The sequence below is a fragment of the Megalops cyprinoides genome, chromosome 16 (assembly GCF_013368585.1).
Source record: "Megalops cyprinoides isolate fMegCyp1 chromosome 16, fMegCyp1.pri, whole genome shotgun sequence".
NCBI lineage: Eukaryota > Metazoa > Chordata > Actinopteri > Elopiformes > Megalopidae > Megalops > Megalops cyprinoides.
In genome coordinates this window covers 11,954,327-11,982,054 of record NC_050598.1, presented here as the reverse complement: position 1 = coordinate 11,982,054, position 27,728 = coordinate 11,954,327, and the positions used below count along the sequence as shown (strand labels likewise).

General features: G+C 46.6%; 1 protein-coding gene across 1 annotated transcript; it reads right to left on the bottom strand.

The window, feature by feature from the left end:
* Nucleotides 1–1,091: 1,091 nt before the first annotated feature.
* nsd1a (nuclear receptor binding SET domain protein 1a) lies at nucleotides 1,092–24,207 on the bottom strand. The gene is made up of 25 exons (XM_036548499.1): nucleotides 23,653–24,207; nucleotides 22,011–22,915; nucleotides 19,830–19,971; nucleotides 18,894–19,066; nucleotides 16,403–18,404; nucleotides 16,073–16,194; nucleotides 13,748–14,012; nucleotides 13,156–13,247; nucleotides 12,166–12,237; nucleotides 11,829–11,889; nucleotides 10,901–11,034; nucleotides 10,627–10,719; nucleotides 10,057–10,180; nucleotides 9,107–9,307; nucleotides 8,581–8,760; nucleotides 7,753–7,909; nucleotides 7,161–7,366; nucleotides 6,918–7,030; nucleotides 6,077–6,346; nucleotides 5,504–5,620; nucleotides 4,801–4,942; nucleotides 4,338–4,444; nucleotides 3,715–3,916; nucleotides 1,418–1,995; nucleotides 1,092–1,154 (listed from the first exon to the last, which is right to left on the bottom strand). The coding sequence occupies exons 2-25, from the start codon at nucleotides 22,755–22,757 to the stop codon at nucleotides 1,092–1,094; spliced, it is 6,363 nt and encodes a 2,120-aa protein (XP_036404392.1). The 5' UTR covers nucleotides 22,758–22,915; nucleotides 23,653–24,207.
* Nucleotides 24,208–27,728: the final 3,521 nt, after the last annotated feature.

The window sequence follows — 27,728 nt, the reverse complement described above, 5'->3', positions numbered from 1 at the left end:
TTCAAATACGATTAAAAACACCATTATGCCAAAAAACGATCTTTCCGAGATATGTCGGTGACCCTAGGCTACATCCAAACCAAAGGCTACGAGAAGAGCAAGCCATGGGGGATTCTTTCAGCAACAGCATCAGCAGCAGGCCTGATTTAACCTCACCGTGAATTAGTTCACCATCCACCAGGTGGCACCACCTGTCCTACGACCAACTGACATCTTTGGCTTTTCACATTACATCTGATTGGTCAGTTTTGGCCCAGCAAAGAAAAATCAAACCAAGTCCATGTCAGTGAGAGAACATTAAGAAATGCAGCACATCTTCAAACATCTCCAATGATATTGACAAAAATCTCTCCCTTGCTCTGGTTTGTGGCTTTGATGTGCGTCAGATGAAGACGGGTTCGTGGAGTATTTTGATGGCTGTAGTCGGAGATAAACTGAAAAACCGCTACATTAATGCAGGCTGTGTGCGTTGCACCTTTTTCTACAGGTCCTGCCTACATTACAGAATTACACACTTTCACAGTAAGCCAAAACAAATCCAGCCAAGTCTGGACACACTTATTCATAGCAGTAAGAACTTGACAATGGTAGTTATCTTATCAGTAAAACACCTTTTAATGTAGGGCTCTCAGTTTGGTAGACCTCTCTCTCGGGCCCAGTTCACTGGTGGATTCAGAGATACCATCCTTGCTGTGGATGCTATAAGTTTTTGTTGGTCACCTTAGCGTTGACACCACGTTTCCGCTCCGCTAAGACGGTGTTGGTTGGTTGGTCGATTTTGGCCGTACTGAAGGGTTTTCGGCATTTCGTGTAGACGTATTTTCAGAGGAGAAGACGATTAAATGTAAACAAGTTCAAGAAAAAAAAAAACAACTGGACATACAAACAATAAAACAGCACCAGACACGACTAATGTCCAAACATGAGGACCTCAGAGTGCACTGAGAAGCCTCAATAGCAGCAACTCCACTCGCTCATGTAGATCACTTAACAGCAGGGCAGAGAGGTGCTCTGGGGAACCTCTGCTGGACTTCAGCAGTTTCTTATCACCCTGCAAGAACCATGTGAAACAGTTGCATGCACACATAAGTTCAGTTTGCGCTTGGCTGGGCTATCATCCGGGTGATCCAGCCTTGCTGCCGCCCCCTGGTGGCCTGGTTGTGTGAAACGTGAGGTCACCTCACTCTGTGTCCTTCAGCTCCGTGCTGTTGGCGTCGTCCTCCATCTCAAACACGTCGTCGTCTTCCTCCTCCTCCTCCTCCTCCTCCTCTTCTTCCACCTCAAACCCCTCCTCCTCTCCATCCAAGCCCTCCTCCTCATCCTCCAGCCCCTCCCCCTCCACAGCCCCCTCGGCGTCACCGTCTTCAAACCCTTCCTCATCCTCTCCCTCCTCCTCTTCCTCCTCTTCCTCCTCCACCTCTGCAAACTCCTCCCCATCCTCATCCAGAGCCTCCTCCTCCTCTTCCTCCTCTTCCTCCTCCTCCTCCAGCGCCTCCTCATCTTCCTCCAGGTCTTCGGCGCCCTGCTCCACCTCTTTTGGTCCCTCCTCCTTGCTCTCCGCCTCCTCCTTTTTGATGGGCTTGCCCTGGGCAGTGGGGGGGAGCTGAGCAGCAGTGTCTGACATGTACAGGGGGGGCGGGGCAGGGCCGCGGGCGGGGAAGATGGGCGCAGGCATCGGTTTGGGGGCAGGCTGGCCGGTCCCGGCGGCAGGGGCGGGGGTGGCGGCGCCGGCGGTGAGGGGGGGCAGCTGCGGCAGGGCCCCGCCCGGGCCCCTCGGGGCGGCCTTTTCGGGCACGTACTCGCGGATCTCGCCGGGCTCCAGCGGGTCGGGCCCGCACGGGTCGTGCTCGCTGCAGGACAGCCGGCCGTCCAGCTTGGAGATGAAGAGCATGCCCTCCCGGTGCTGGCGGCAGAAGGAGCTCGGGCACATCTCGCAGAAGGAGGCCGCCTCGCTCCCGCACACATCGCACTGGTGCCACGGGCACTCCCAGCGTCCTGAAACACACGGGCAGGCCCCAATCAGAACAGAACCAAAACTGTACAACCACACCCCCCAGCCTGTGCTGGTCAGATGCCTACATACACAGCCGCACAAGTGAATAAAGAAGTGTTCATCCAATACATACAGTACGAGTCAACAGTTTGGACACACCTGATTAAAACAGTGGTAAACATGCATTCAGGGAGATTTTGATCTAAAGACTTATGCTTGTATGCTTATATGCTTGAAATTTGTTTCTTCGACAAATATAAATAGTGACATTGATGCCTATGTATGAATTCTATCCCAAAAAAAATTAACTAAAAAATATTTTTTGGCTACTTTGAAGAATTAAAGTAGCCAAAAAATACTGTACCGCATTATTCCATTTGTGTTATTTCATAGTTTTGATGTCTTTACTATTACGATTACTACTACTTTCCTACCATTCTAAAATTTGGAAAATAGTAAAAACAAAGAAAAACCTTTCTATGAGCCTTAATGAACCCTACATTCATTAATTAGGTAACTAGTCTCAATGAAAAACAAATCTGAGCTGCAATGAGCACCACATTTGTACCACAGTCAGCATGGCAACCACTATGGAGCACTATTTCAGGTTACTGGCAGGACTTGAATGAGGGACTAGAGCACTTGTTACTAAGAGTGAATCACCTGGTTGGGTTGTACTGACTGACCATGACAATGTGGAGGCCCTATGAACTGAATGGCAGACTGACCCTGAGGTATGGAACAGGTGTGTGGGGCGAACTCAAGCCCTTTGAAAGTCTCAAAAGGCAACCGCCTGCCTTCAGACCTCTGCATACCTTTAACACAACAACTTTGTCTTCTTATTATGTGAACATACAGGTGTCAATTTCAAAATGTCAATTTCTGCAAAATGTCGATTTCAATTCTGCAAACAGTGCAGGGTTATGATGGTAGTGGTGTTTGTAACCGTGAAAAAAGAATGACACCTCTTTTCTGCCTTCGATTCAGTCTCAGTCTCTGAGTTGTGGCTGTGGGGCGATACTCATTATTGGAGACATTATGAAGAAGGCCTTCAAATGATACTGCAGACACTACACTCAAGTGACATCTTTAATGGAAACTCTGGTATGATGTCTCTCACACATTGATCACTTTTTAAGATTTAATAATGTAATGCTGACACCGCTAAGGTTTAGACAGTCATGCCAATTTTTTATAGAACCACAGAAGGGGGACATGTGCTCCTTAGGACAGCAATAGATGTGTATAAGTTAAGGCTGCAACCATGTGGCAACTGACTGTCCCATCTGAATGGGGTCACTCCTTTCAAACACGATCCCTGTCTGTACTGGTCCCTCAGTGGTGGAATGACCTCCCCACAGTGGTCACCTGCTGCTTGTCATACTTGCTGTTTATTTTAGGCATAGTTTTGCGATGCGTTTGGGATGCGGTGTTCTAGTGACTGATATATGGTACTATACTTGGCTTCCCTCGTCTCATCAGGTTGCACAAGTTAACTTGGGGTTGAGCTTGAATAGTGTTTTGCTCACACTCACTAATCTGGGAGTGTCGTTAGCCTGGTCTAATACTGTTGCTTATTCAACTTTAGTTGATACACTTATGTTCCATTGGGCTGAAAGACACCCTGGATGAGACCGTCTGCTGAATGAATGTAATGTAATTTAATGTAAAGGCACACACGAACCAAAAAGACCCTCTTGTAGGTAAGTACGTGGACTGACCTGCAGGCCTCTTGGACAGGTTGAGACAGTCTGCGTGGTAGACTTTGGGACAGCCGGGCTTCTTGCAGGACACGATCTGCCCCCCGTCCCCACAGCTGAAGCACTCATCCTCACGCTCCCTCAGCACCTCCAGCTTGTTCTTCCTCTTCACCGGAACCTTCTTCTTCAGCTTGCGGGCCTTGTCCTCCGCTGAGGGCTGGTTCTGAGGACAGAGAGCCCAGGCAAGTTGAAACGCACAGACACACGCACTCACCGTTTCAGTGACAGAAAAAAAACTGGTATCCATACAGCTGCAGAGATTATTTTTCACATTACGAGTCCCACAGTGCGCCACAGTGAAGCATTGTGAGACTCGCAGTGTGGGAAAAATAATCTCCGCAGGCAAATCGCAGAGGTTATTTGTCACGCTGCAAGGCCCACATTGCACCACAGTGAAGAAAATATAATGCTGAAATATACCAATGGCCAACCATATTTTCAACACATTTATAGAGCTAAAAAATATATTGTCTGAAAAATATTCTCAATTTATTATTTTTTTGTACAGGTCCTCAGATCTGAAGAACTCAGCCAGAGAAGGAGTCAAGACTATTGATCAGCCATCCAGCCCGCCCGATCCTCACCTTGGGTCTGTCTCCCAGGAAGCCGCTGCAGTTCGGAGCTCCACACTTGCACACAGTCTTCCCATTGCCCAGACACTCCAGGTTATAGTTGAAGGTGAGCTCCACACCTGAAGGAGGGGGACACATTTATGATGAGAGATGGCAACACAGACAAGTCTGGACCACTGGACCGATATTTGCACAATACCAATTTCATTGATAAAAATGGATTAATGGATACTAATGGATTACTGATTGGTACATTACATTGCGTTCATTTAGCAGATGCTTTTAATCAGAGTGACTTCCAGCACAACAGCATATAAGTATATCAATTCAAGTTGAATGAGCAATAATTCTTTAATTATTCAATTCTATGAAGGTTATTCTATGGTAACCCTCACAGAACCACCTAACCCAAAATGATTTACTGGTCCAAAGAGGAGGTTACCATTAGCCTGACTGCACTCTGAAGGTGTCTCACCTGCAGGGATGTCCACCAGGGCGAAGAGTCCCACCCGCGTGTCCCCGTTCACCGTCCACTTCTGCGTCTCGCAGTTGGGCTGGCAGCTGTGGTTCATGAAGCGGGCCTGGTTCCCCTTGGGCCCGGCGTCGATTATCCGGTCCTACAGGCACAAACAGGCAACAACTGCCATTAGAGAAACTCTGTGCTAAAAGATCGTTGGCCAGCACAGCTTTGTGGGTTTCAAGCTAGCATACTACTTTTGAGCTCTTGAGATATACGCAAAGCTAAAATTGCTTCACTTCAGAAAAATATACAGTACCAGTCAGACACACCTACTCATAGAAGGGTTTTTTCTTGATTTGTACTACTGTCCACATTTTAGAATAATAGTAAATACATCAAAACTATGAAATAACACAAATAGAATAATGCAGTGAACAAAAAGTGTTAAACAAATCAACACTCTTATATTCTACATTCTTCAAAATAGCCAAAAAATATTTTACATTTTATGGAAAGAAACAGCAGCAAGGAAACAAACTGGCAATCGTTCAGTCATTTAAGCAGAAATCTTTAGATCAAAATGTCTTTGAATACATGTTTCCCTTATGACATGCATCAAACTTTTTACTGGTACTGTATAAAAAAATAAACCTGATTATTCATTTGCATAAATGCAGTGTTTTCCCACACGGCTGTCTGCAGTGAGACTCAGCCCCACCTTGTCCAGGGTCAGCATGTAGAAGTTGCAGATGTCGTTCTCCTGAGCATGCTTAATCCTCGCCCGGCACTCCTCCTCATCGATCACCTCGCCCACGTACTCGTTCACAAACTCGCCCTGAGAGCGCAAAGCCAGAAAACAGCTCAGAGGGGCCCGCTATGGGGCACCAAACCAACACAGGACACAAGGGTAGAACAGGGACAGAATACAAACAGGACGAGGGATATTGTTTGTCTTGAATCTCTTTTCATAACTTAAGTGTCGGATATCTGGAAGCAGTCTTGTTGCCCTTCTCTTTACTTTTCTGAGCGCCTCTGCATCCTTAATGCGTTGCTTGAACCGGAGACAGCACTCCAAATGTGGTCTGGCAAAGGTATTGTGTAACATTATCCATTTTGTGCTCAACACAGGGCAACTGGCAGCAGTGTAGCTTCACCCGCATGTGACTGGACAACACCAGAGTATGCCAGCTGAATCCCAGTATCAGTACATGACTAGAAAACAGCACAGAGTGCCCCCATTCTGACTGTCATTGAGAGTTCCTCTGTGAGAGATAGCGAGCGGGACGCTAACCTTTTTGATGTCGGTGACGCTGCGCAGGCCCCAGCCCCGGGCCAGCGTGCGGAAGATCTCCACCGGGGTGTACTGACGCTTGGTGAAGCACTGGTTCTGGCAGCGCTCGCCCGCCGGGCACACCTGCGGGTGGCACTCGTACATCAGCATGCGGTTGATGCACTCCGAGTCCATGCCGCACGGGTTCTCGTCCGTCGCCTTGCAGTTGCAGCGCGGGATCTCCGACAGGTCGGCCGTGATGATCTGCACCTTCCCTATTGGCCGGTTCACCTGGGATCGAGGATAACGGCCAGTCATGTGTGAGCGCTCAGTTCAATAAGCAAGTATTTAATCCTAGACACTTATGGTACCAGTCAAAGTTTGAACACAACTTTCTTTATTTATACTATTTTCCACATTTTAGAATAACAGTAAAGGCATCAAAACTATGAAATAACACAAATGGAATTATGCAGTGACACAAAAAAGAGTACAAATCATAACTCTCTTATATTTTAGATTCTTTAAAGTAGCCAAAAAATATTTTTAAATAAAAAAATGTTTTTAAAAACAACAAATTTCAAGCATTTAAGTTCAAGCCTTTAGAAAAAAAATGTCTTTGAATGTTATGTTTCCCATTATCTTAATCAGGCATGTCAAAATGTTTGACTGGTACTGTATCTTAATTATGGTGATTCCGCATTTAAGTCAAACAGAAAGAGTTTGAAGTACAAATATATGGCAATATATGGCAAATGTCATCTTTCCATGAAATGTTGTTCAAAAAACAGTTTGCAGGAGGGTGTTTTCGTCTTTTGTTTCCACCAGCTTTTTCTGGTTTTCTGGAAGGTGAAGACAGTACCTTTATGTGTCTGTATGGTGGAGGTTTCTTGTCATTTCTCCTGTCTTCCTGGAGCTGCCTCATCTCCTTCTCCGCCTGCAGTTCCTGGAACCTTTGTGCTGCTTCATGCAGAGCTGGTGAGAGATAAACACTGTGACCCCCCTGAGAAAAGCAATTCTGGGAAATGTAGTCCACGCCTACTACCTATAATGCTACCTTTAAGGTATGCACTAGAGCAGACCTCAATAATGCATGAGCCAGTACCTTTCTTGTAGATGGCGTCCGTGCCCTTCCCCATCTTGTCCTTGTTGTTGGCGTCTCCCTCCATGTAAGGGAAGACCCGGGCCTGGTAGGTCCACAGGTAATCCTTGGACCCGAAAAAGTGCACAGGGAACTCCCCCACGTCGTGTCTCATGCGCTGGATGTTCTCGGGAATGCTTTTGGGGTGACTCACCTCTGCGGGCCACCACCTGAAACGCAAGAGCGGCGGACAAAAGGGTGAAGCCAGGGACAGAGTCCAGTCTCCCAAGCTGGGGGCCTGACTGTTGTACCCTCGAGCAAAGCACTTCATATGAATGGATTCAGTCAATAAATATTTGCCAGGAAAACAAATAATTAATTAATAAGTAATATTACATTACATTATTTTAACATGAATTTCATATAGTTAATATGACATTTAATATCAAGCAGAGGGCAGTAAACTAAACCATTAATGTGGGTAAAGTGAACAGTTAAAGTGAAACATCATCACTTTAATTGACAGAAAAGAACGATACTCTCTACATTGGTGAGAATTAAAAGGTCTAAACTCTTACAGCTCCTTAAACAAAAGGGACTCTTTAACCATTCGGACCTGTATCTGCCCACTTTGACCCAGAGCACGTCCTTGTAGTGAGGCTTCTTCCCGGCCCGGCAGTCGTTGCAGAACCAGCTGCCCTCGGGCATGTCTATGTTCAGACACTCGCGGTGGAAAGCCGCAGGACAGGACTCGCAGCACAGGAGACTGCCCCCTGCAGAGAGACCGCGGTAACGCAACGACAGGGCTTTAAAAACACCATAAATTACATCACATTACGTTCATTTATCAGATGCTCTTATCCAGGGCGACTTCCACCACAATAGAACAGAAGTGTGTCTATTAAAGTTGAATGAGCCACAGTGTCAGGCCAGGCTTAACAACGCTCCCAGACCAGTGAGTGTGAGCATAACACTATTCAAGCCCTACCACAAGTTAACTTGCGCAACCTGACTAGACAAGGGAAGTCAAGCATATTTCTACACACCAGCCACTAGATCACATAATCAAAAACAGATCACAATACTAGACATAAAATAAACAGCAAATGCAGCAGTGTGGCACAGTGGTAAGAAGCAGGACTCGTAACCGAAAGGTTGCCGGTTCAATCCCCGCTGGGACACTGCTGCTGTACCCTTGGGCAAGGTACCTAACCCACAATTGCCTTAGTAAATATCCAGATGTATAAGTGGAGAGTAAAGAGTAAAGAGCTGTAACCTATGTAAGTCGCTTTGGATAAAAGCGTCTGCCAAATGAATAAATGTAAATGTGTTAGGGGGCAGGGATTGAGGTGGAATACTTTTCTCAACACATTTACATTTGAAATGACAGGACCATTTCTCCTGGGGTGTCAGGAGAGGGGGACGTTGGAGAGTTGGCACCGACCTTCAGAGCAGACGAAGCACCAGCTGACGTTGATGTGCTCGTGGTTTCGGCAGCCCCGCCGGGGGGTGAAGTGGTTGGGGCACAGGAAGCTGTTGTTGGCCAGGACGACGCTGCCGGCCGCCATGCAGTAGTCGTTGGCGTGGTATGCAACAGGGCAGCGCACGCAGCGGGTCAGACGGCCTGCGGGAGGAGGAGGAGGGACGGGTTACACAGTCCTCACTGCGGCAGCGCTTACAGCAGCCTTTCCCTAACCCGAAAGCTGAAGCAATGGCCATGGCTGCTGGAATATCACTACATTACTTTACATTCACTGAGCAGACACCTCAGAGCGACTTCCAGCACAATAGAACATAAGTGTGTCCATTCAAGTTAAAAGAGCAACAGTGTCAGACCATGGTAACAACACTCCCCAGACCAGTGAGTGTGAGCTTAACACTATTCAAGCCCTACCCACTATCAGCCGGCTACGTCTTATGGACAGAAGTGTTCGGGGCAGCGGGGGTGCGGGGGTGCGGGGGTAACCCACCTTTGGAGACGGAGGGGTTGTTGGGGTTGGTGATGTAGCAGGACAGGCAGACGTGGAGCGAGCAGCGGAAGCCGCGGCCCTGGGGGGCGGTGGGCGCGTGCTTGGCGATGCACTCGCCGTGGTAGAACTTCCCGCACACCGGGATCATGCAGCGCTTCACGTCCGAGCCGGGCTTCTTGCACACAAAGCAGGTGTGCACACCTGCAACGGGCCGCACAGAGCATTCACCGCTTACAGCTTCCTGTGTGTGTGTGTGTATATATATACATTCTGCCCAGATGCACTGACTCCAGATCAGTTTTAGCTCTACCCGTGATTCGACAGCCCTACATCACCCCACTGACAGATGGGGTGGTTCCCACAATGTAAAGTTATCACCTTTATGGTATAACTAATTGGCAAAAAGCCATTAATTGGGGTGGGCACCAAATTATTCACAGACTCTTGGTGGTACCTCTTTAGTTCTTATTTCACACACAGTGTATATTCTGGTCTGTTCTGGTTTCACATAAACCGCTTTTGCACTGTGCAGCTAGAACCAGGCTAGCGCGAGCTCGAAAACGATTGCTCTCTGCATTGACCTCATCCAGAACTATGCTCGTACTGTACTGAATGCTGGCATCTTCCTAGATCAAGCCTTGGACTGTGGCTGAAGTCAAGGCAGGTTCTTTCTTGTCAAGGCTTTCACTACCTTTGCCGTGACCAGCGACAGCGACATGCTCTTCTCTACCTTCCGTGCAGATGGAAACCACAGAGTTACACAACTGCTAGACTTGGCCCCCAGCTCTCGAATAAGCGAATAAGTAGGCCAGTGTCAGTGACGCCAGCAAGCTGAGCTGACACAGGGCTAGCACCACAAAAAAAAACTGAGAACCATCAGCCTTACTCAAACTAGCCAGCCTGGCTCGAGCTCCACGGCAGAAATAGATATCGGAGTTAGGAAGCCTCACCTGTGGTGCACTCGTTGCAGATGAAGCGGCCCTGCGGCGTCTGGGTCAGGCTGATGCACTGCAGGTGGAACGCTCCGCAGCACTGACCCTCACAGAGCAGGAGCTCTCCCGTCTTCTCGCACACCTGTGGGGGGGGGTTGAGAGGACGCCGGTCACACCTACGTTCCGCTGACATTAACACAAACGCTGGTCCCAGACCCTTCTGGTTTCCCCCCCCCGTCAAATCTAAATCGCGCAGTTAGTGCAAATTGTAATTCTATAGTCATACAAGCGATCAAGTGCCGAAATTACACATGATCCCAGACCAGTGAGTGCGAGCGTAACACCGTTCAAGCCCCACCACAAGTTCATTTGTGCAACCGCACAAGGCAACAGAAGCCAAGTATACTCTGATACATGAGTTACCAGAACACAGAATCCAAAATACATCACAATACTAGACATAAAATAAACATCAAATCCTAGAGGTAGCACCTAGAGGTAGCAGGTGTTTTTTTTTTGGGGGGGGGGGGGGGGGGGGGCACTGAGGTGGTAACAGAGCCAAGCGCTGCAGAGGAGCAACTCCCTCACCTGACAGACGTTCTCTTTCATGGAGGCCGCGCCCCCTCTCTCCCCGGGAGGTCTCTTGCTGAGGGAGAGCCCTCCATCGGCCAGCGAGGGCTCCTTCAGAGAGAGCAAACCGTCAGATGAAAAGCCCTGAGGAGTAACCGTACCCGGCGTCATACAACCGTCATGATCGTGTGTATTAAAAGGAAAACGATCCCTCTAAGTGCAGTTATCTGCTCAGGTCCCCTCCCTGCAGTATCACACCCAGGCAGTTTTCGACGAGACCCCGTAAGCTGACCTCCGAGTCGAGCGCGCCCTCGCCGTTGGCATGGAGATCGCCGTCGCCTCCCTCTCCATCCATGGTGGTGTCGCAGCTGGCCCCTCCCTCCAGGCTCTTCCGGCGGGGGGAGGGGGAGGAGCTCTCCTGTTTATCTGAAAGAGGATGGACAGGTCACACAGATTTACCTTTACCAGTCAAAAGTTTGGACGCACCTACTCATAGAAAGTTTGCTCTTTATTTTTACTATTTTCCACATTTTAAAATACTACAAAGACATGAAATAACACAATAAAACAAATGGGATTATGCAGTGACCAAAAAGCGTTAAACAAATCACAACGAATCAATTTTTTGGAAAGAAGTTCATACATAGATTAATATAAATAGTGAAGTTGATGACCTAAGAAACATATTTCAAGCATTTAAACATAAAACTTTAGATCAAAATTTCTTTGAATGCATGTTTCCCATTATCTTAATCAGGTATGTCCAAACTTTTGACTGGTTCTGTATAAATGTAAATGTAAATGTAAATGTCCTGTAGAAGATATTCCAAAATCATGTGACAGATGAACTACTAACATCTTTAAATCATCATATGCCAATCATAACTCTCATATAGAAAATTTTGATACCATTTAGTTGAAATATTTCAAAAACTGCTGCCAAGATCCGACATTTCTGTCTCTACACCACTGCCGTGCAAGATTTGTTTGCCCGTTGTATATGTGTCTGACCAGAAGGGGCACTTTGCAAAATGGAGAGAGAGCCCCCACGAGCTGGACGCGGATCAGATTTCTCTGTAATCTTGACCTTAACTTCCCCTCCCCTGCACAAACACCACCCATCTCCTCTACAGCCCCAGGGAGAACCCCGAACTCTGACAAGCCAGGGACTGGACCTTTAAAATCGGCACAGAGCGCCGGTCCTGACCCGCTTCACTTACCCGAGCAGGGAGCGTGGCATGACAAGGCGGATACAGGCACTTCTTTCTTCGCGCATTTCACCTGCAACACAGAGAGTCCCGGTGAGTTCTGCGCCCGCCGAGCTGCCTCACCCTGCCGGTCGAACGGTGATGCGAAATGGGAAACGGCAGCAAACAAACAAGAGGGGGCTGTGGAGGGTTTATGAGGCGGGAAGGTGAGGCTCTGTGAGGTGTGCTGTGAGGGCCCGCCACCCCCGCGTCAGCTTTGCGAGGCGCGCGGTCTGGGGCGGAGCGGCCCCCCCCTTCTCTCCTCCTCTTCTCCCCCCCCGCCGCGTCCCGCGCGCGCCCACACCCTCACCTCCGGCAGCACTTCCTGATTGTCCTGGCTCTTCCACTCCTCCCCTGTCCATCTAGCTGGCTCCCTACACTCCTGATCCGACCAACAGGAGGGAGAAACGAGACAGATGGGAATACAAACATAAAACCCACTTTTTACTACACAAACTCCTCAAAGGCAGACTGCGCAGCCATGATGACTACAAGTCCAGAGCAAACACGTGTTTAATGGAAGCGCAGGGGTTCTTTTGATAAATTTATTAAAAACTATCAACACATAATATTTTAATCATACTGAGAACATCATACTGCCCAACAGGAGATCAACTATGAGGATTAACAGATATGATTAAATAAGCCTCTACAACTTCTCCCTTTTTTTTTGCCAAGAAGACAGAAATGGAGGTATCAAGGACAAGGAACAGTCTGTGCAGGAGATTTCAACTTCCCCAAATAGAGACAGCCTTTCCCAGGTAACCTACTAACCCACTACTATTGCAATTGTTATCGCCTTGCTATGTATTGTACTTGATTCCAAGAGATACATCACTTGTAATGAGTAGAATGCTGGCAGTATCAATCAATGATGCAATCAAATGATTTGGTACATGCTTCTAATAGGATTTTTTTTTTAATTAAAACTCTTCATTGGCAAGGGAAAATGCCACTGCAGTGTCAACCTGTCTACCTGAATGAGTTGGGAAAATGGAGGCCTGCTTCCATTCTATGAGCTTTAAGACAGTGGACCTGATATGCTGATATTCAATTCTCTTTCTTCCCTGTCCCCACACGTCTTTCCTGAACATCTACAGAGGTTCAGATGTGGTGCTCTCATTAGAATGGCCATGGCACGACAGTGTTTTTACAATGGAAATGCGATGGGTTCAGTCATGACCGCCAGTGATGCATAACAGACATGCAACAGCAAAAGAATGACAGCACGAGGTCCAAGTTTTGAAACACTTAAGTGTCTTGGTTAAAGACTGTCTGGACTGTCAAACTCTCGCAATACCTTCTTCTTTGGGACTGTAATAGGCTCTGCCTCTATGGCAGACTCCAAGATCTTCTTGGTTGGTTTCCTCTGTCTCTTTCTCTCATGGTTTTCTGTTGGAAGAGAGGAGTAAGGTACCTTCATGAATTTTCTTGCCCTAATTTGCTGGGGACTAGGCCAGGTGTGACCTCCAGGAAAGTTGTTTTTCTTTAACATAAGGTTCCAGTGAAACGTTTGGACACATTTTTCTCTCTTTATTTTTACTATTTTCCACATTTTAGAATAATAGGAAAGATGTCATAACTATGAAATAACACAAATGGAATTATGCAATAACCAAGTGTTATAAACAAATCAAAACTGTTATATTTTAGATTCTTTAAGATCATTTAAAAAATCTGGCTTTTTTTTTTAAATAAATTCACACATAGGCATCAACTTCATGATTAATATTTGTCAAAGAAACAAATTTCAAGTATTTAGGCATAAGTCTTTAGATCAAAATGTCTTTGAATGCATGTTTCCCTTTATCTTAATCAGGTGTGTTCAAACTTTTGACTGGTACTGCATGTGCATTTAAATTAATAATAATAAAAAAAAAAACTTTTCTTACCAGATACCACAGAATGATCAATTTTCCCTAATTCCCCCACACCCGAAGGCGAAGGCGCTTCAGGGGGTGGGGTTAGTGTATCTACGGGAGGGGGGTGGCCATCTTGGGGAGGAGTCTGTTCCAAGACTGCCGGGTCTTGTGCAACAAGAGCCTTTAATTGCTCCTCGGGGGGCGGAGTTTGCAGCTCCGGCAGCGAGCTTATCAGGTCCTGCATGATCTTCCCTGACGCCAGCTGCTCCGTTCTGCCGCTGTTTGGCTGGGGTTCCTGAGGGAGAACAGTATGAAGAAAGCAGTTTTTGAATACCAATAATAAATATTAGTGTTACATTAACTGGTATATTAACACTGTTTTTTCATGCAATGTGAATGCCCCCAAAAGAACTGCTGCCTTTTAAAATCTGAAACTGTCTCCCAAGGTGCTCTCACCTTGATCAGTCCAGTTTAGGACCCAAAAATGGGTCATTATTTTAAATGGAACATAAAAGCCATTTGTGACTCAGTGTCTTAAGAACCACAGACAATGACAACTTGCATGCAGGTCAGACACCAGTGGAATTTCACCGGTTTTACCCATTTTTGTCAAAATGTTGGAACTGATTGAACTGACTGATTGTTGATAATTGACATTACATTATAGGCCAAAGCTTACAGGCAAGAGCTTTCAAATGTTTAAGGGTTAGAACCTTAACTTCCAGGAATATGACGGGCAGGGAGGGCGTGATCAAGTGGCAGACAATCATAAAACCACTGAAGTTCAGTGCTATCCTCATTGTGGTACTTTGGACATTTTTTTTTTCTTTCTCATTCCTATTTTAGTTTGTTGTTCTGTGCAGAGAAGCCATGATGAGGAATTGCCATAGATTTTGATTTAGATTTTATAGCGGCCTCGACCTAAAATAAACTCCTGCTGACCATGACAATCCCTCCAAATTCCCAAGCTAACACACTTGACAGTTGCTTTACATCACGTTATTGTTTATTAGCAGCCGCTCTTATTCAGGGTGACCTGCATAGGTTACAATTTTACCCATGTTATCAATTTATACAGCTGGATATTGTTGATTAAGTACCTTGCCCAAGGGTAAAAGGGAAGTGCCCCAGCAGAGCATCGAACCAGCAACCTTTCGGTTACGAGCCCTGCTCCTTCCCACTATGACTGCTTATAAATGCTTATTTTAAACATTTAATATTCATCAAATGTTAATGTGGGCGGTGTTACTTGACACACACAACTCTTTTGTGAGAGGGTGGGGTCGATGAGTCTTAAAGATGGAATACCTGAATGCTAATTTACTTGCACCACGCTGTATGTACAGTGGCTTTCAACATATAGGACAGCTAAAGGAAATAGCTTCCACACGCTGCACCGAATCTTTGCACCAATATTTTGTATAAAGCCAGTTAAAGAAGCAACCTCTTGCAAAATGTACCCTGTATACATAGCTGTGGAGGCAAATCTCTGAGTCCTGCCCTGCATACAACTTTTAGCCACCAATGGTGTATGGTAAGCTCCAGTGGAGAATCATAAAAGTTGTTTTTAGTTGTCACATCATCTGTATAGAGCCCAGACAAGGGCAGAACCTTCACCTGAAATGCTTTTTTTTTCTTCAGAGGAACATCAAAGCATACCAATGTGATGTCAGATATCTATGGAAATTTGTTTCAGCTGCTCTCAGGAGCGAATGAGTTTAATGCCATTTCTATACTTTTTTTCCAAAAATGATAGAATTCCAATTTCACTGGAGTCTGTCTTTATGTGACGCAACTGGCCTTATGATAAGCAGACAGCATCAAAAGCTTATGCCTCCAGCGTGTTTGCAAGTGTCTAAATGAGGAGCAATTATTCTTATCAGACATTACAATATCAATCACGATCACTTCCTTCTAAGAGCATTCAGAAGGAATTTCGCTGCCAATGAACACATCTGGCAGGAAAAAGCCATCACATTAAAACAGTAATAATGAATTCAATCTTGAGCCCTGACATTCTTCTGAATTAGCTAAACATTTTACGATGGTTTTACTTTTCAACAAATGTATGTCACCCATGCTGTTACACAGAAGTTAGATTCAACGTTACTTTGAACTTAGTAAGTCACAATGACCACTAGTGAAATTCAACACAAATGCTTTGAGTACCATGGTAAAGCATGACTGCGAACACAAAAAGGACTGAGATCCCAATGCTAACTGAACTGAACTGAAAAAGAAAATGACACCTCACCCCCAGAGACCTCATCCTGCTATGTGAGCACAAGCAGCAAAGAGGTTCTTTTCCTTTCTCTGACATCACAGTGCACAGGGTTGCGAGTTTGGTTCACTTACCGTTACAGAAGACTCTGTGCTCTTCTTCGGCTTCTTCTTCACAGAGTAAATCTTGTCGTATTCTTCGGTCCATTCTATCAGTCTTTTACTCGGCTTTCTGAGGCGTTTGTTTTCTGAATGTGCTGTGGAAGAGACGTTTAACAACGACATAAAAAAAACGAAGCACTCGAGATCCTGACAATGAAATCTTAGTTCAAACAGTTACCCTCACAGGAAAAAAAAAAAAAAAAGTTTCATATCATTCGATCTTCGTTTTCCTCCACGAAAATCCCACCTTACCTGCTGGGACTTCCCTCCCCTCAGAAGCAGCTGGAGATTGAGCGTGCACACCTGTGTCGTTCTTTGGATGAGAAGGCCTGGAGGGGTCTTGAGCTTGTCCCGGGACAACTGCGCGGGCACCGCTTAGTCCTGAAGGCACCTCCGTGGGGGGCTCCCCTCCCCTGCCGAACCCCTCCGGACTCTCCCCTGCGGCCCCGCCCTGCTCCTGCCTCTGCCAGCGCTTCTTCGGGGCCACGTCGTTGACCCTGCTCTGGCCGCACCCCTCCGGGAGGGCACCGTGGCCGCTGGTGGGGTCTCCGCCCGCCCTCCCGTCGTGCGCGAGGTCCCGCCCGTAGGCATGCTCGGCCAGCTCCAGGGGCACGCTGTTGGCGCCCGCCCTCTTGGCCTCCGGGGGGCGCGGCTTTTTGGGCCGCACGCTTTTCGAGGGTGAGAAAACGGGATCGCCCTCGTATTTGGAGAGCTTCTTCTTCGGGGCGGGCCTGGGCCTCACCCTCTTGGGTCTCGGCCGCGGGCACTTGGAATCTGCCGCTTTTCCCCGCTGACCGTTTCGCACCCTGGTCGTTGCAGTCCAGTCCTGCTCGTAAAGACCGGGACCCTGTCCGCCCGCTGGTTCCTCCCCCGGGAGGGGAGGCATCAGAGAGGGTTCCTCCTTCATCAGCGCCCGGCTGGGGCCCTTTGTGCCCGCCCCCATCATCAGAGGGGTGCCGTGCCGCTCTCTGATGTCGTGCACGTCCTTCAGCAGCATCAGGAAGGTGCTGAACTGGAATTTTGAATCCGGCCGGAAGGTAACAGGCTTGCCTGGAGCGCCGTCTTCGTTCATCAGGGACTTGAAGGTTATTTCCTTGATGTCTTGGAAGGCGTCCATTGGGGAGAGGGGAGGCGAGGAGGAGTAACAGGAGGAGATATCCGACAGGCCGCCCTCTTTTTTCACGTGCAGAGAAGCACCGGAGGAACCAGGGATCCAGCAGTCCTCCTCTTCGGCCTTAATCAGTGCTCCGTTGGGGACGCTGTCTTTCTGGGGCTTCGTAGCCGTGTATTTCAGGAGCGGTGTGTCTCGGGGAGAGCCAGGGATTGTGGGAGGTGTAGTCTCATTGGTCGGAAAAGCGCCAGCTGAGGATTGTGGGTTTGCCCGCTGGGGGCCGTGTGACGATTCCAATGCATCAGGGGGAGACCTAGCAGCAACAGCATCGTCTTGCTCCACCTCCGGTTTGGCGAATGGGGGCTCTGCGTTTCGGCTGCGCAGTCCGCTGCGGAGGACCCTCTCCCTGCGATCCTCCTGCTCCTGGCTCCTCAGCGCCCTGGTCATCAGCCGGCTGCTGGCCGGGAGGCAGGCCGAGTGCTCGTCCACGGGCTTCCGGGACAGGTTGTGCAGGTCCAGCAGCTCCGGGGGACTAAAACTCTCCTGCTTTATGTTCTCCATACTTACAGTCCCATCACTGAAGAGGAGATCATCAAAACTGTGCTCAGAGTCCAACAAAGCTGGAGTTCTGCCCTCCCTGTTCGACCACACGGCCTTCCCGTTAGTCCCCGATTGCTTCTTTTTTGCCGCTTTCCCAGCAGGCAACGCTGTTGGTCTGTTGTCCTGCTTTGAGGTCTTCTCAGAAGGTTTGGGGCAAAGGATCTTGGGTACGGAATCAAGGTCAGAGTAGGGGTTGTCCCTGGGCTCCTTCTCAAGCTGACCGGCTGCGGCAGGCACATTGTGGGGTCTCTTCGTCGCGCCGCCTGCTTTCTTGGAGATTGGTCCATCGTTTTTAGCGACCGGCGTTTTGGACGCGCCGCCCGACTTACTTCTAACGCGCGGTTTCTTGGTCCCGCTGTCCTTCGTTCGCGGGGGCTCGTTCGGGGGCGGCGCTTTCCCGTTGGAGAGGTGAGCGGGTGAGGGGGGCGCGGCGGGGCGGGACGGAGTGTCTGTGACCTGATCCTCTGTGACTGGGGCGCTCGGACTCTTCTTCTCAGCAGGTGCAACTGGAAGCGCTTTCTTCAGGGCCTCGGGAAGCAGCGCTTCAGCTTCCAGCACACTGACTCTCCAATCCTCCAGAAAACGTTTTGCTATCTAAAGAATGACAGCAAGCAGGCAAAAATGACAACTTTCTCTTCAATCATGCGGAGCATTATTCTGGTTCAAGAGCTGAAGTGTTGCTCAACAATACCAAGAAAGAAGTAAAAAAGTAAAAAGGCAGTCATACAAACTAAAAACAATGCTTGTATTGGTTACCCTGTATTTGAAGGTTAAGTAATTGTCTGTACTTTGGGATTTGGTTGGGTTGAGTTACATTCTATACAAGAAGTAAATACAACACAAAGAATTACGTAACTTATTTGTTTAATAACTGACTGTTAGCTCTACACCTAGCAGTTTTAAATATTATTTGATGATAAATTTTATTTGTCAAGGTAAACACATTTAAATTTACATTTTGTATATTGATTATTTTTGCCACGGTTGCCCTCCGAGTCAGAGTATCAGAAACTGGCTATATTGGCGGTTTATCCAGGTAAGGATTCTTGTTCCGGTGAGTTTGTAGAGGAGGTCTGTGGTTACCGTGTACTTGTAGTTTTTGTCCTTCTGTCTCCCTCTCCTTCGCAGCACAGGGAGCTGCTCAAATTGGTGGCCCCCTGCGAAGGAACAGGTGGCCTTCCCAGGGACCCAGGCCTGGTCCACCGTCTCTCCAAAGGTCCTCAGAAAGTACTGCCGGCAGGGCCTTCGGCTGGGCTCTGTGACGAAGCAAGCGCATCAGAGTCATACACACACACACACGCAACAGCCTCTACCGCAGAGTCACACACTCACCATACAGTCAAACCCAAACCACCCTCTCCACTACAGAGACAGACACACACCAGTTGTGCACACACCACAGGGTCTACCACAGAATCAGAAACACACCACAGGGTTTGACATAGAATCAGACAAACACACCGCAGGGTCTACCATAGGATCAGACACACACCTCTGTCTCTAGTGCCAGCAGATACATACCACAGTCTACACCACACACCATAAAGTCAGACACAGCCCACAGGGTCCACCAAAGAGAGACTATCAAAAGACACAGCCCACAGGGTCCACCAGAGAGAGACTAACAAAATCCACAGTGTTACATGTTGCCTGCATGCAACAGTCAAAACAGGTGGCCAAACTGTATCCAGATAAACAAAGAGAAAGTCTCTGATTGGATGTACCATTTATAAATCAACCCTGTAAGAGCCACTAACATGGGAGCTAATATCTAAACGCCTTCCCTGCGGGTGAATTCTTAACGTCTCTCCCAGAAGAGCACTTTTAAAGCAGCAGTCCACCCCTAACATCCCATTAGGAAGAGGGGCTCTTTATGAGACCACTGGGCATGTGCAGAAGCCCGCAGGGGGAAAGGAAAAGCAAGCCTCCGGCAAAGTCACAGGCATTGCGGCATCGCTGGAGAAATGCGAAGGAAGCAAAGGAGTCCATGTCAGGTCAGGATAATGAGCAAAGACCCACCTTTCATTCGAGTGTAGGTTCCATCCAGCGGGTCATTGATCACCTGGCAGGGCCACCAGGGTCTGCGGTTGAATTTGGCCCACACCAGGTCCCCCACGGAGTACTTCACCTCTGGGGGGGCCTTCTTCCTTGGACTAGTGGGCTACAAGCAAACAGGGGACAAGACAATGCAGAGCAATATTACACTACATATAACCACAGCAGCCAGTCCATCTAATCTTCCACCACCTGCTGAACTCAACTGCTTTAAGGTACCACAATCATATATTTTCCAAAATGACATATATACTAGTCAGGGTGCACAAGTTGTGGCAGGGCTTGAATAGTGTTATGCTCACACTCACTGGTCTGGCAGTATTGTTAGCCTGGTCTGAAACTGTTGCTCATTCAGCTTGACACTTATGTTCTATTGTGTTGGAAGTCGCTCTGAATAAGAGCATCTGCTAAATGCATATTAGGTAATGTAACGTAATTTAAACACTTCCTCCAGTTGGATTAGGCATTCCCTTTCATGACGAAGTCAAAGTGCATGATCTGAGAATAAGTGATGAAAATAGCTAAATTGAATACTGAATTTAACCAATCCATCTGAGCATGCATTGACACACGTATTTGTGTGCATATTGATTACTTTAAACATAAACAAATGATTCTCTATTAAAATTCAATTATAACAGTCAAGAATGTTATAAGAATGTTATAATTATAACTGGGCAAACACAGTTAACCTTCATGACACAATCTGGTTCAAAATTAGGAGCATAATTCTGCTCTGGTCCACATGGTAAAGCAAGATTAGTTGGTGGGAGGACATATCCAACTGAGACTTCCAAATCCATTACTAAAATTACTGAAGATTATGAACTAATTATGGCTGATTACCTCCTGTAATAATGCATTAATGAATGTAAAGAACTGAATGAAACAAGTCATATTCTTCCTTTGTAAATCATGGTCTAGTTATTAAACTTATCCAAGTTCATGACTCTTCTTCAAAGGTTTGGGTAGAAGGGCATCCACAGCTGCTCAAGCAGAATATCACCAATATTATGAAATGTTCCTCAAAGTCCAGCACTCTACCCCTTCATGCTTTTTCACATTCTCCAACAAGAGCAGCAATCCATTTTGGTCATGTTTTTGAGTCAAATGACGGACGGTTGATATTCCACTTTCAAATCAGACTAAAAAAATCACTACTTCTCAGAAGATGGTGCAATGACACACGAGCCTCCAGCATGAAACGAATGGACTCTGGAGAGGGCCATAAGCTTGATACAGTCCATAAAACACACTGCTGCTCTGTCCAAGCAGCAATTTTTAAGAGGTTCATTAAGGACAGCACAAACGTTCAGCCAGTACATCCATGACTGATGAAAACACCATACTGCGCCACTCTGAATCCCAACAATTTATCATTAGAACACTATCCCTGTGATCTAGAGCGCAAAATGTTGTCACTGTCTATATCTCAACAGGGCAATCCGACTGTTTACTAGCAGGACTCACGGCAACAAAGGCAGAAAACTGGTCAATGACTCCTTTTAAAATGCATCTATTTTTTTTGTCTGTGAAATTCGAGAAACCAAGTTTGTCATCTTGAGAACAGCTATCCCACTGCAGGTTAAATTCAACTGACAAACGAGCGGTTGCAGATTCAGCCAAATTAATCAAATATCAACACGGCACGCGCATGAAAATCTTAAAAGAAACAAACACAAACAAACCACTGGGACTGACAGAACACCCCGCAGTGTTCAAATGACCCACACTATGACCAGCGAATAAACACTTTGCCCACAGGGATAGACAGTTTTTATCACTATCTAACAGATACTTTATATTACATTTGACTTTACAGTGTTATCGTTTTAATCTGTGCAACATGAGTCTGACTACAATTTCTCCTCTACACCTCTCCTCTGGTTATTGTAATTATTATATTGTTCCCAAGTCTTCACCAGTTTCTTTTTTTTTTTTTTACAAACATTTTAGAAATAAATGTTTTCACAGACACATCCACATGCCATCCTTAGTGATTGTTTATGCTTAGTTTATGCTTAGCATTCTTAGTACATGTATCAATTTCCACCTAACTGAAGCAATTATTGTAAAAACTGGCAACCCTTGATTGAGTGGGGCTGTGCAAATGGGGAAGGATGGGAGCTCAGAGAGGTAGCTTACAGGGTTGGCAGAAGTGCCGCAGTGGTCAGCCATGGCTTGGGACGGGTCACTGCTGTAGCCCAACGTGGGCAACTCGCAATCGCTGTCCGAGTACTCATCTGAAACCTCCGCCTCATCCACCGGGGCCATGAACTTGGTACCGGGCACCGAGGAGCACTCTTCTACAGGTAGGCCTGGCCCCGCTAGCTTCTGACCCACCACACCGCGGCTGTCAGGGTCTGGTTTGCTGGCGTTAAAATCCACCCTAGCGCTACAGTGGGCGCTGGGGTCTTTGAAATTACTCTTGCAGTCTTTCTTTGATGCATGTTTCAGGAATCCCATCCCATGTTCTTCTTCTTCCTCCTCCACCTCCTCTTCTTCACTGTCTTCATTGTCAAAGAGGGTGGACTCAAAGTGCAGGGTCCCGTTCGACATGGGAGTCGACTGGTTCAGGCAGAAGTCCGGAGCGGGCGGGGGGAAGCCGTTCCTATCCAAGTCCTGGCCGGGCAAATAGGCGCCTGTCTCACTTTTGCCAGGCATCGGGCACATGTGGGCCAGGGTGGTCCCGAAGTCACTGCCCCCCATCAACTTCTGAGAGTGCAGATCCCCCCGACCCTGAGGGTCTCTTTCCGGCAAACCCAGGTCAGGCCCGGAAACCATGGAGGTCAGGTGCTGGAGTCTTCTCAGGGGGCTGTAGCACGTCGTATCCTGTTGATTGTACGCAAACGACGATGTGGCTTTCAGGGCAGGTGTGGATGACAGATGCATGGCACGCGGCGGGTCTAGTCCAAGCTGGGCACTGCTCCGGTTTCCGCAAGATGCGAGAAGGCCGTCCGGCACCAGAAACTCCCGGCGATTAGCGCAGCATTCCAAGGCATCCCTGATGGACAATTCACACGACTAATTCACGCCGACATGGTTCCATCCTGACAACACAAAAGCACATACAGTTCATCAACACATAAACCAAAGCATCCTTTGGGACAGTATGCGACTGTGATATATGATCTTCATACAAGTTCACTTCTTGGGAAGAAAACGTAGAGGTCTAAATAATACCATTTCAGGCAAAACCCGAGCGTCGCAACAATGCTGTTCGGTATCTTAAGGGAAATGTATGCGATGTCTATACTGCCGACCCACTGGTATCTGAAAATGAATGTATCGAACTTCGCCGTCATTAAATTTGTATTAAACCAATCACTCGCATTTATTCGGTTTCTTCATCAGTCCGCCAAAAAAGCGTGAAATTGCACCATATCGCTTAAAAACTATTCGCATCCTTACCTTACTAACGTGTGCTAGCCAGCTAGATGGCTACCTTCCGCCAGCCGGTCACGTTACGGGCAGTAACATGTAGACTTGGATACAAAAAATGACGTATCGTGCTGCACTGTCTTCAGTCAAAGTAAAGTTGAAATTCATTATTTACAAAGTAGACGGTAATTCGGTCTGGTGATGGGTTAGACATGAAATGCATTCACAAAAATGGCAACGCTTCCCGTCAACATCAAGCCTGAGTCCTCAGGCAGCGAGCTACTGTACTGAACGACCATACCAACTACACTCGCTAGTTCACACACATGCAGACACAGACACATAGAAAATCACAATATATGACACGTTAAAATCTCCGGACGTTCGAAATCCGCCGAAATCTTACCATTTACATCTCGGTCACAACAAAACCAAGTGAAACCGTCTTAAATTTGGACATATTGCGTGATTTTTTTCCGATTTGTGAGAACGGATCTGCAAAATCCCAGCCGCCGCAACACCACTAGGCCAGGACCTTGTGCTCATTCTCTTTACTTTATTGCTCGACCGGCGGTCCCTTCAAAAAATAAAAATTCACCTATTCATTAGCAAGTCAGATCCTCTCCATTTTGGCGAAGTAGCTAACAATAAAAGTTCATGATTCACAAGAACGTAGTTAACATTTAAGGTTTCATATTGCATAAATGATTGTTTCCTTTCTGCCGACCTGCCCCTGGTTACATTGAAACAAGCCCTGACTGTGCCTGACTAACCAATCGCCTCTGCCTCCCATCCCCCAGTCTGTATATCACGATACTCGGCTCACAATAATGCACTAGGAGAAAACCTCAGAGAACTCTATGAGTCTTAGCTATAATAAGCGTGACCTGTCATTTTTTTGTCCTCGTTTCACCCTAAGAAATGCCTATTAATAGCGTTCTTTAATGTCCTTTCACATTATACAGATTATTTTATCCAGGTAAAAACATCTACAACGCTGTTATCAAGCGCGCCATTTGTTCCCCCATACCAACAAAGGCGTAACTTCCTCTATTCTGGGTTACAGCAGTAATCAAGAACATTTAGATAAAAAAGAGACCTCCAAGTTAGAAAATATATCGGGAAGGTGAAGATTTCACGATGCCGTCACGTGTTGTGAGGGCGAATTACAACGGCAGGCTGCAAACTAAGACCTTGCAAAATGGAGTCGGTGTTTGTACATTTACATAAACAGGCCACAATGTGTTAAGTTCGTGTCGTTAAAAGTCCCAGTTTATCGCATAACAGTTCCTTTTATTAGAAAACAGAGATAGGCACAACATTTTTGGCAACACAGATCTGATCCGGCGCTCTGTGCAGGAAAAAGGACTTATCAAGCTTTAAACAGCTAACCAGACATTTTATCGTTGTGTATTTTGCGTTTACCATGACTCATATTACCCGGGGATGTTTACTGCGAGCTAAAATAACGCGTCAGAATGAAAGATGGGGTGCATTTATGCCTCCACCGTTATTTCAGCCCCACTTTCTGCATTGGAAATTCCTCACATCCCTTTGTTATTCATATTACTATGTGTTTAATTTATCGGCAGTCTGTGAAGGGAGGGGGGAAGTGGAGGGTTATTACTCGTTTGATTGGTGACAGATGTCAATAGGCTATTACTAGCTAGTAAGTCACTGCTAGTACTAAAGTAAAAGTAAAATAAGACCTGTAAGACTTTATTTCATTAGGCTACATGTTTTAGACAAAGAATATTTATTTGGACTAGGGCAATATTACCTGGCACGGGCTGTTTAAATGCGTGTGGTATCGAATGGTAAACGCTGCAATATATTAAATAATTATATTTCATGCGCTAGCATTCCAGATTAAAGCCATTCGAAGTGTTTTCTTTCGCTCGTAAACGGGAAGTACGGGGATGATCAGACAGAAGAACGCGATTCTTCTGATGGGGGGTTTTGTGGAGATAAAATGTCCTAGAGTCAGTGGCCGCGTTCTTAGCCTGCCTGCCGGGTTGGAGAACAGCACCGCCCCACGCAGCCTGCTCCACATTCACGGCAGGCTTGGCCTGCTGCGAATAAAGTCAGACAGCGTTCCGACCTAGCGTATTCAAGGGGAGACTTTTTTTGTATTGGCATCGACAAAAGTGTAATAAGCATATGTAGTGTGTTCTTGTATGTGCAAGTTTCAACCGAACTATGAGAGTATCTCGCCTCTTAACTTGAGACGAGCCAATTCACTGGCCTAAAATGACGCACGCATTTCATGTAAGCGTGTTCAAAAGAAATTAGAAAACGCTTTGAGCGAAATGCGTTAAGTTTACCCATAGATTACGGTCGTGCGAATATTTGATTTTGGAACTGGTACACGTGGTATAATAAATAAATTTTCCCAATGGAATCAGTATCTAAATGAGTTTCTGTTGTTCAAAGAATGAGAGCCATGGAACGTTTTGTTGTGAGAATGCGCTATGGTCGAAATGGCTGCTTTTGAAACAACAGATCATGTCATCAAAACTCGGACATTTCCTTTTGGGTATATCGTAGGGGCAAGGAATCGTTGAATATTGTTTAGATTGCACGTGTTATTTATGCAACTCGTCTTTTATCACCTCGTTTGATGTATAGCAAGAGTTACCACGTGAAAGTGAAAATGCTAAGGGAAAGCAATGGTATTTCGGTTGTCAGAACATCCTGCGTCAGGAACGACATTTGCAGCTCACACTATTCTTGACTGTAACATTCAAAAACGTAAGGGGGAAGAGAAATAGAATGGTTAGTTAATTGATACACAGGCAAGAGTCTTCCTTTGCTGATAAAAAAAAAACATTAAATATTGATGTGCTTGTGTGAAGCTGGCATATTTATGCCTCCTACAAGAGCACCCCAGAATACATTCTGTAAGTGTTAAATGGGTAAGTATTAACAGTTGTGTCCCTTATTCAAGCCAATACACTGCTTCTTGGCATTTATAATTTTGTACAAATTCTTGAAGCATCCTCGATGAGGGACAGATATGCCATGGTTATGGTTATGGTTATGGTTAGGGTTAGGGTTGGGGGGGGGGGGGGGGCAGAAGAACAGTCAGCAGCTGAAAATTAATCTTGAGGAAAGAATATTTTCCTCCGAAACAGCTCACTTTAATCCTTACATATGCTAGGGTGACCATATGTCTTCTTTTTCCTGGACATGTCCTCTTTTTGGGACCTAAAAAAACATTTTTTAGGTCCCAAAGAGAGGACATGTCCAGGAAAAAGAGGATGTACGGTCACCCTAACATATACACACCACAACTGGCTTCAAACACACATCTTGGGAGTACTAAACAATAGACCATGCAGTTTGTTTCTCACTTTTGAATGGAGTTTTCTCTGTGAGGAGCAGCTATTTTGGGGAAATGTCTGAATGAAATCCACATTTGCCTTAAATTTTTATGAAAGTTCGACTGATTCCCTTTCACTTTGAGTGTAAAACCTGCTAAGGAAACTCGGCCATTAAACACATCCACAGACATAACAGAAGTAAGCACACTCAAACACATTCTCTGTGTTCAGTCATTAGCATGCGCATTCTGTTTCACACAAGTTGCATCTGTACCATTCCAACAGCGTTGGCTTGGGTATCCCTGTAAAGAAAATGCAGTTCCATCTGGGCAACATTAGAGAGTTTACAGTGACGCTAGTGCACCTGTCCTTGTGCTCCATGTCAGCAATGTGATCTAATGTATTTATAAGCACATGAGACTACTCAGGAGGTTATGCCTTGATTCTTGGTCCCTCCGTCCTTTCTGCTTTGTGACCTCTCTGACCCTGTGCACATGTTTTCGTGTCTGTGACCTGACGGCCTGCGAACTGTGACCATCTCACCCCTGGACCTCTCTGGTTTGCAGCCCCCTTACTTTTATGCTCATGTTACACTGCCCCCATCTGAACACTTGCTGTACCTGCATTCAGATCCTTATTGTATGCTACACGCACCAGCTGCCATCTTTGCCTGTGGTACTTAGCGTTTGCATGTCCAACTAAGGAGAGCACTTTATTCCTCCACTCCTCAATGGCACAATTGGATTTAAAGCATAGTTCATTCAGGTGTGCTTCTGAAGGGGGGGGGGGGTGTAGTGGGCGGGGGTAACTGTGACACCATCATGTGATTTTACGAGCCTCCTGCAGCAGGAAAAGACCTAGAAGCATGCATGCTTAGTGTATGTGAGGATGCGCGTGCGTATGCGTGTCTGTATGGGTGCATCAGTGTGAGCTGGGAATGCAGCCGTTTACTCACATTTTTGTGCTTTTTCCTCCTCCTAGCAGCTGAAGCTGAGAGTGCATCTGATTCTTGGAGCTCGTCATTCAGGAACTGGGCCGGCGCTGTTTGCTCAGTGATCTTTCCCCTCCCTTCTTGTGTATTATTCATGAGCCACAGTGCTTATTGGCCAGTGGCTTGACATAGGGAGCTCTTAATCCCACCCACACACTGAAATATTCC

Excerpts from the sequence above, each read along its gene's own strand:
- nsd1a (XM_036548499.1), bottom strand. The coding sequence starts at position 22,757 with ATGCATCTGTCATCCACACCTGCCCTGAAAGCCACATCGTCGTTTGCG. Across the intron at positions 9,308-10,056 it reads CTGCAACGAGTGCACCACAG|GTGTGCACACCTGCTTTGTG; the intron begins GTGAGGCTTCCT and ends GGCCCGTTGCAG. Across the intron at positions 7,367-7,752 it reads GTCAAAGTGGGCAGATACAG|GTGGTGGCCCGCAGAGGTGA; the intron begins GTCCGAATGGTT and ends CTTGCGTTTCAG.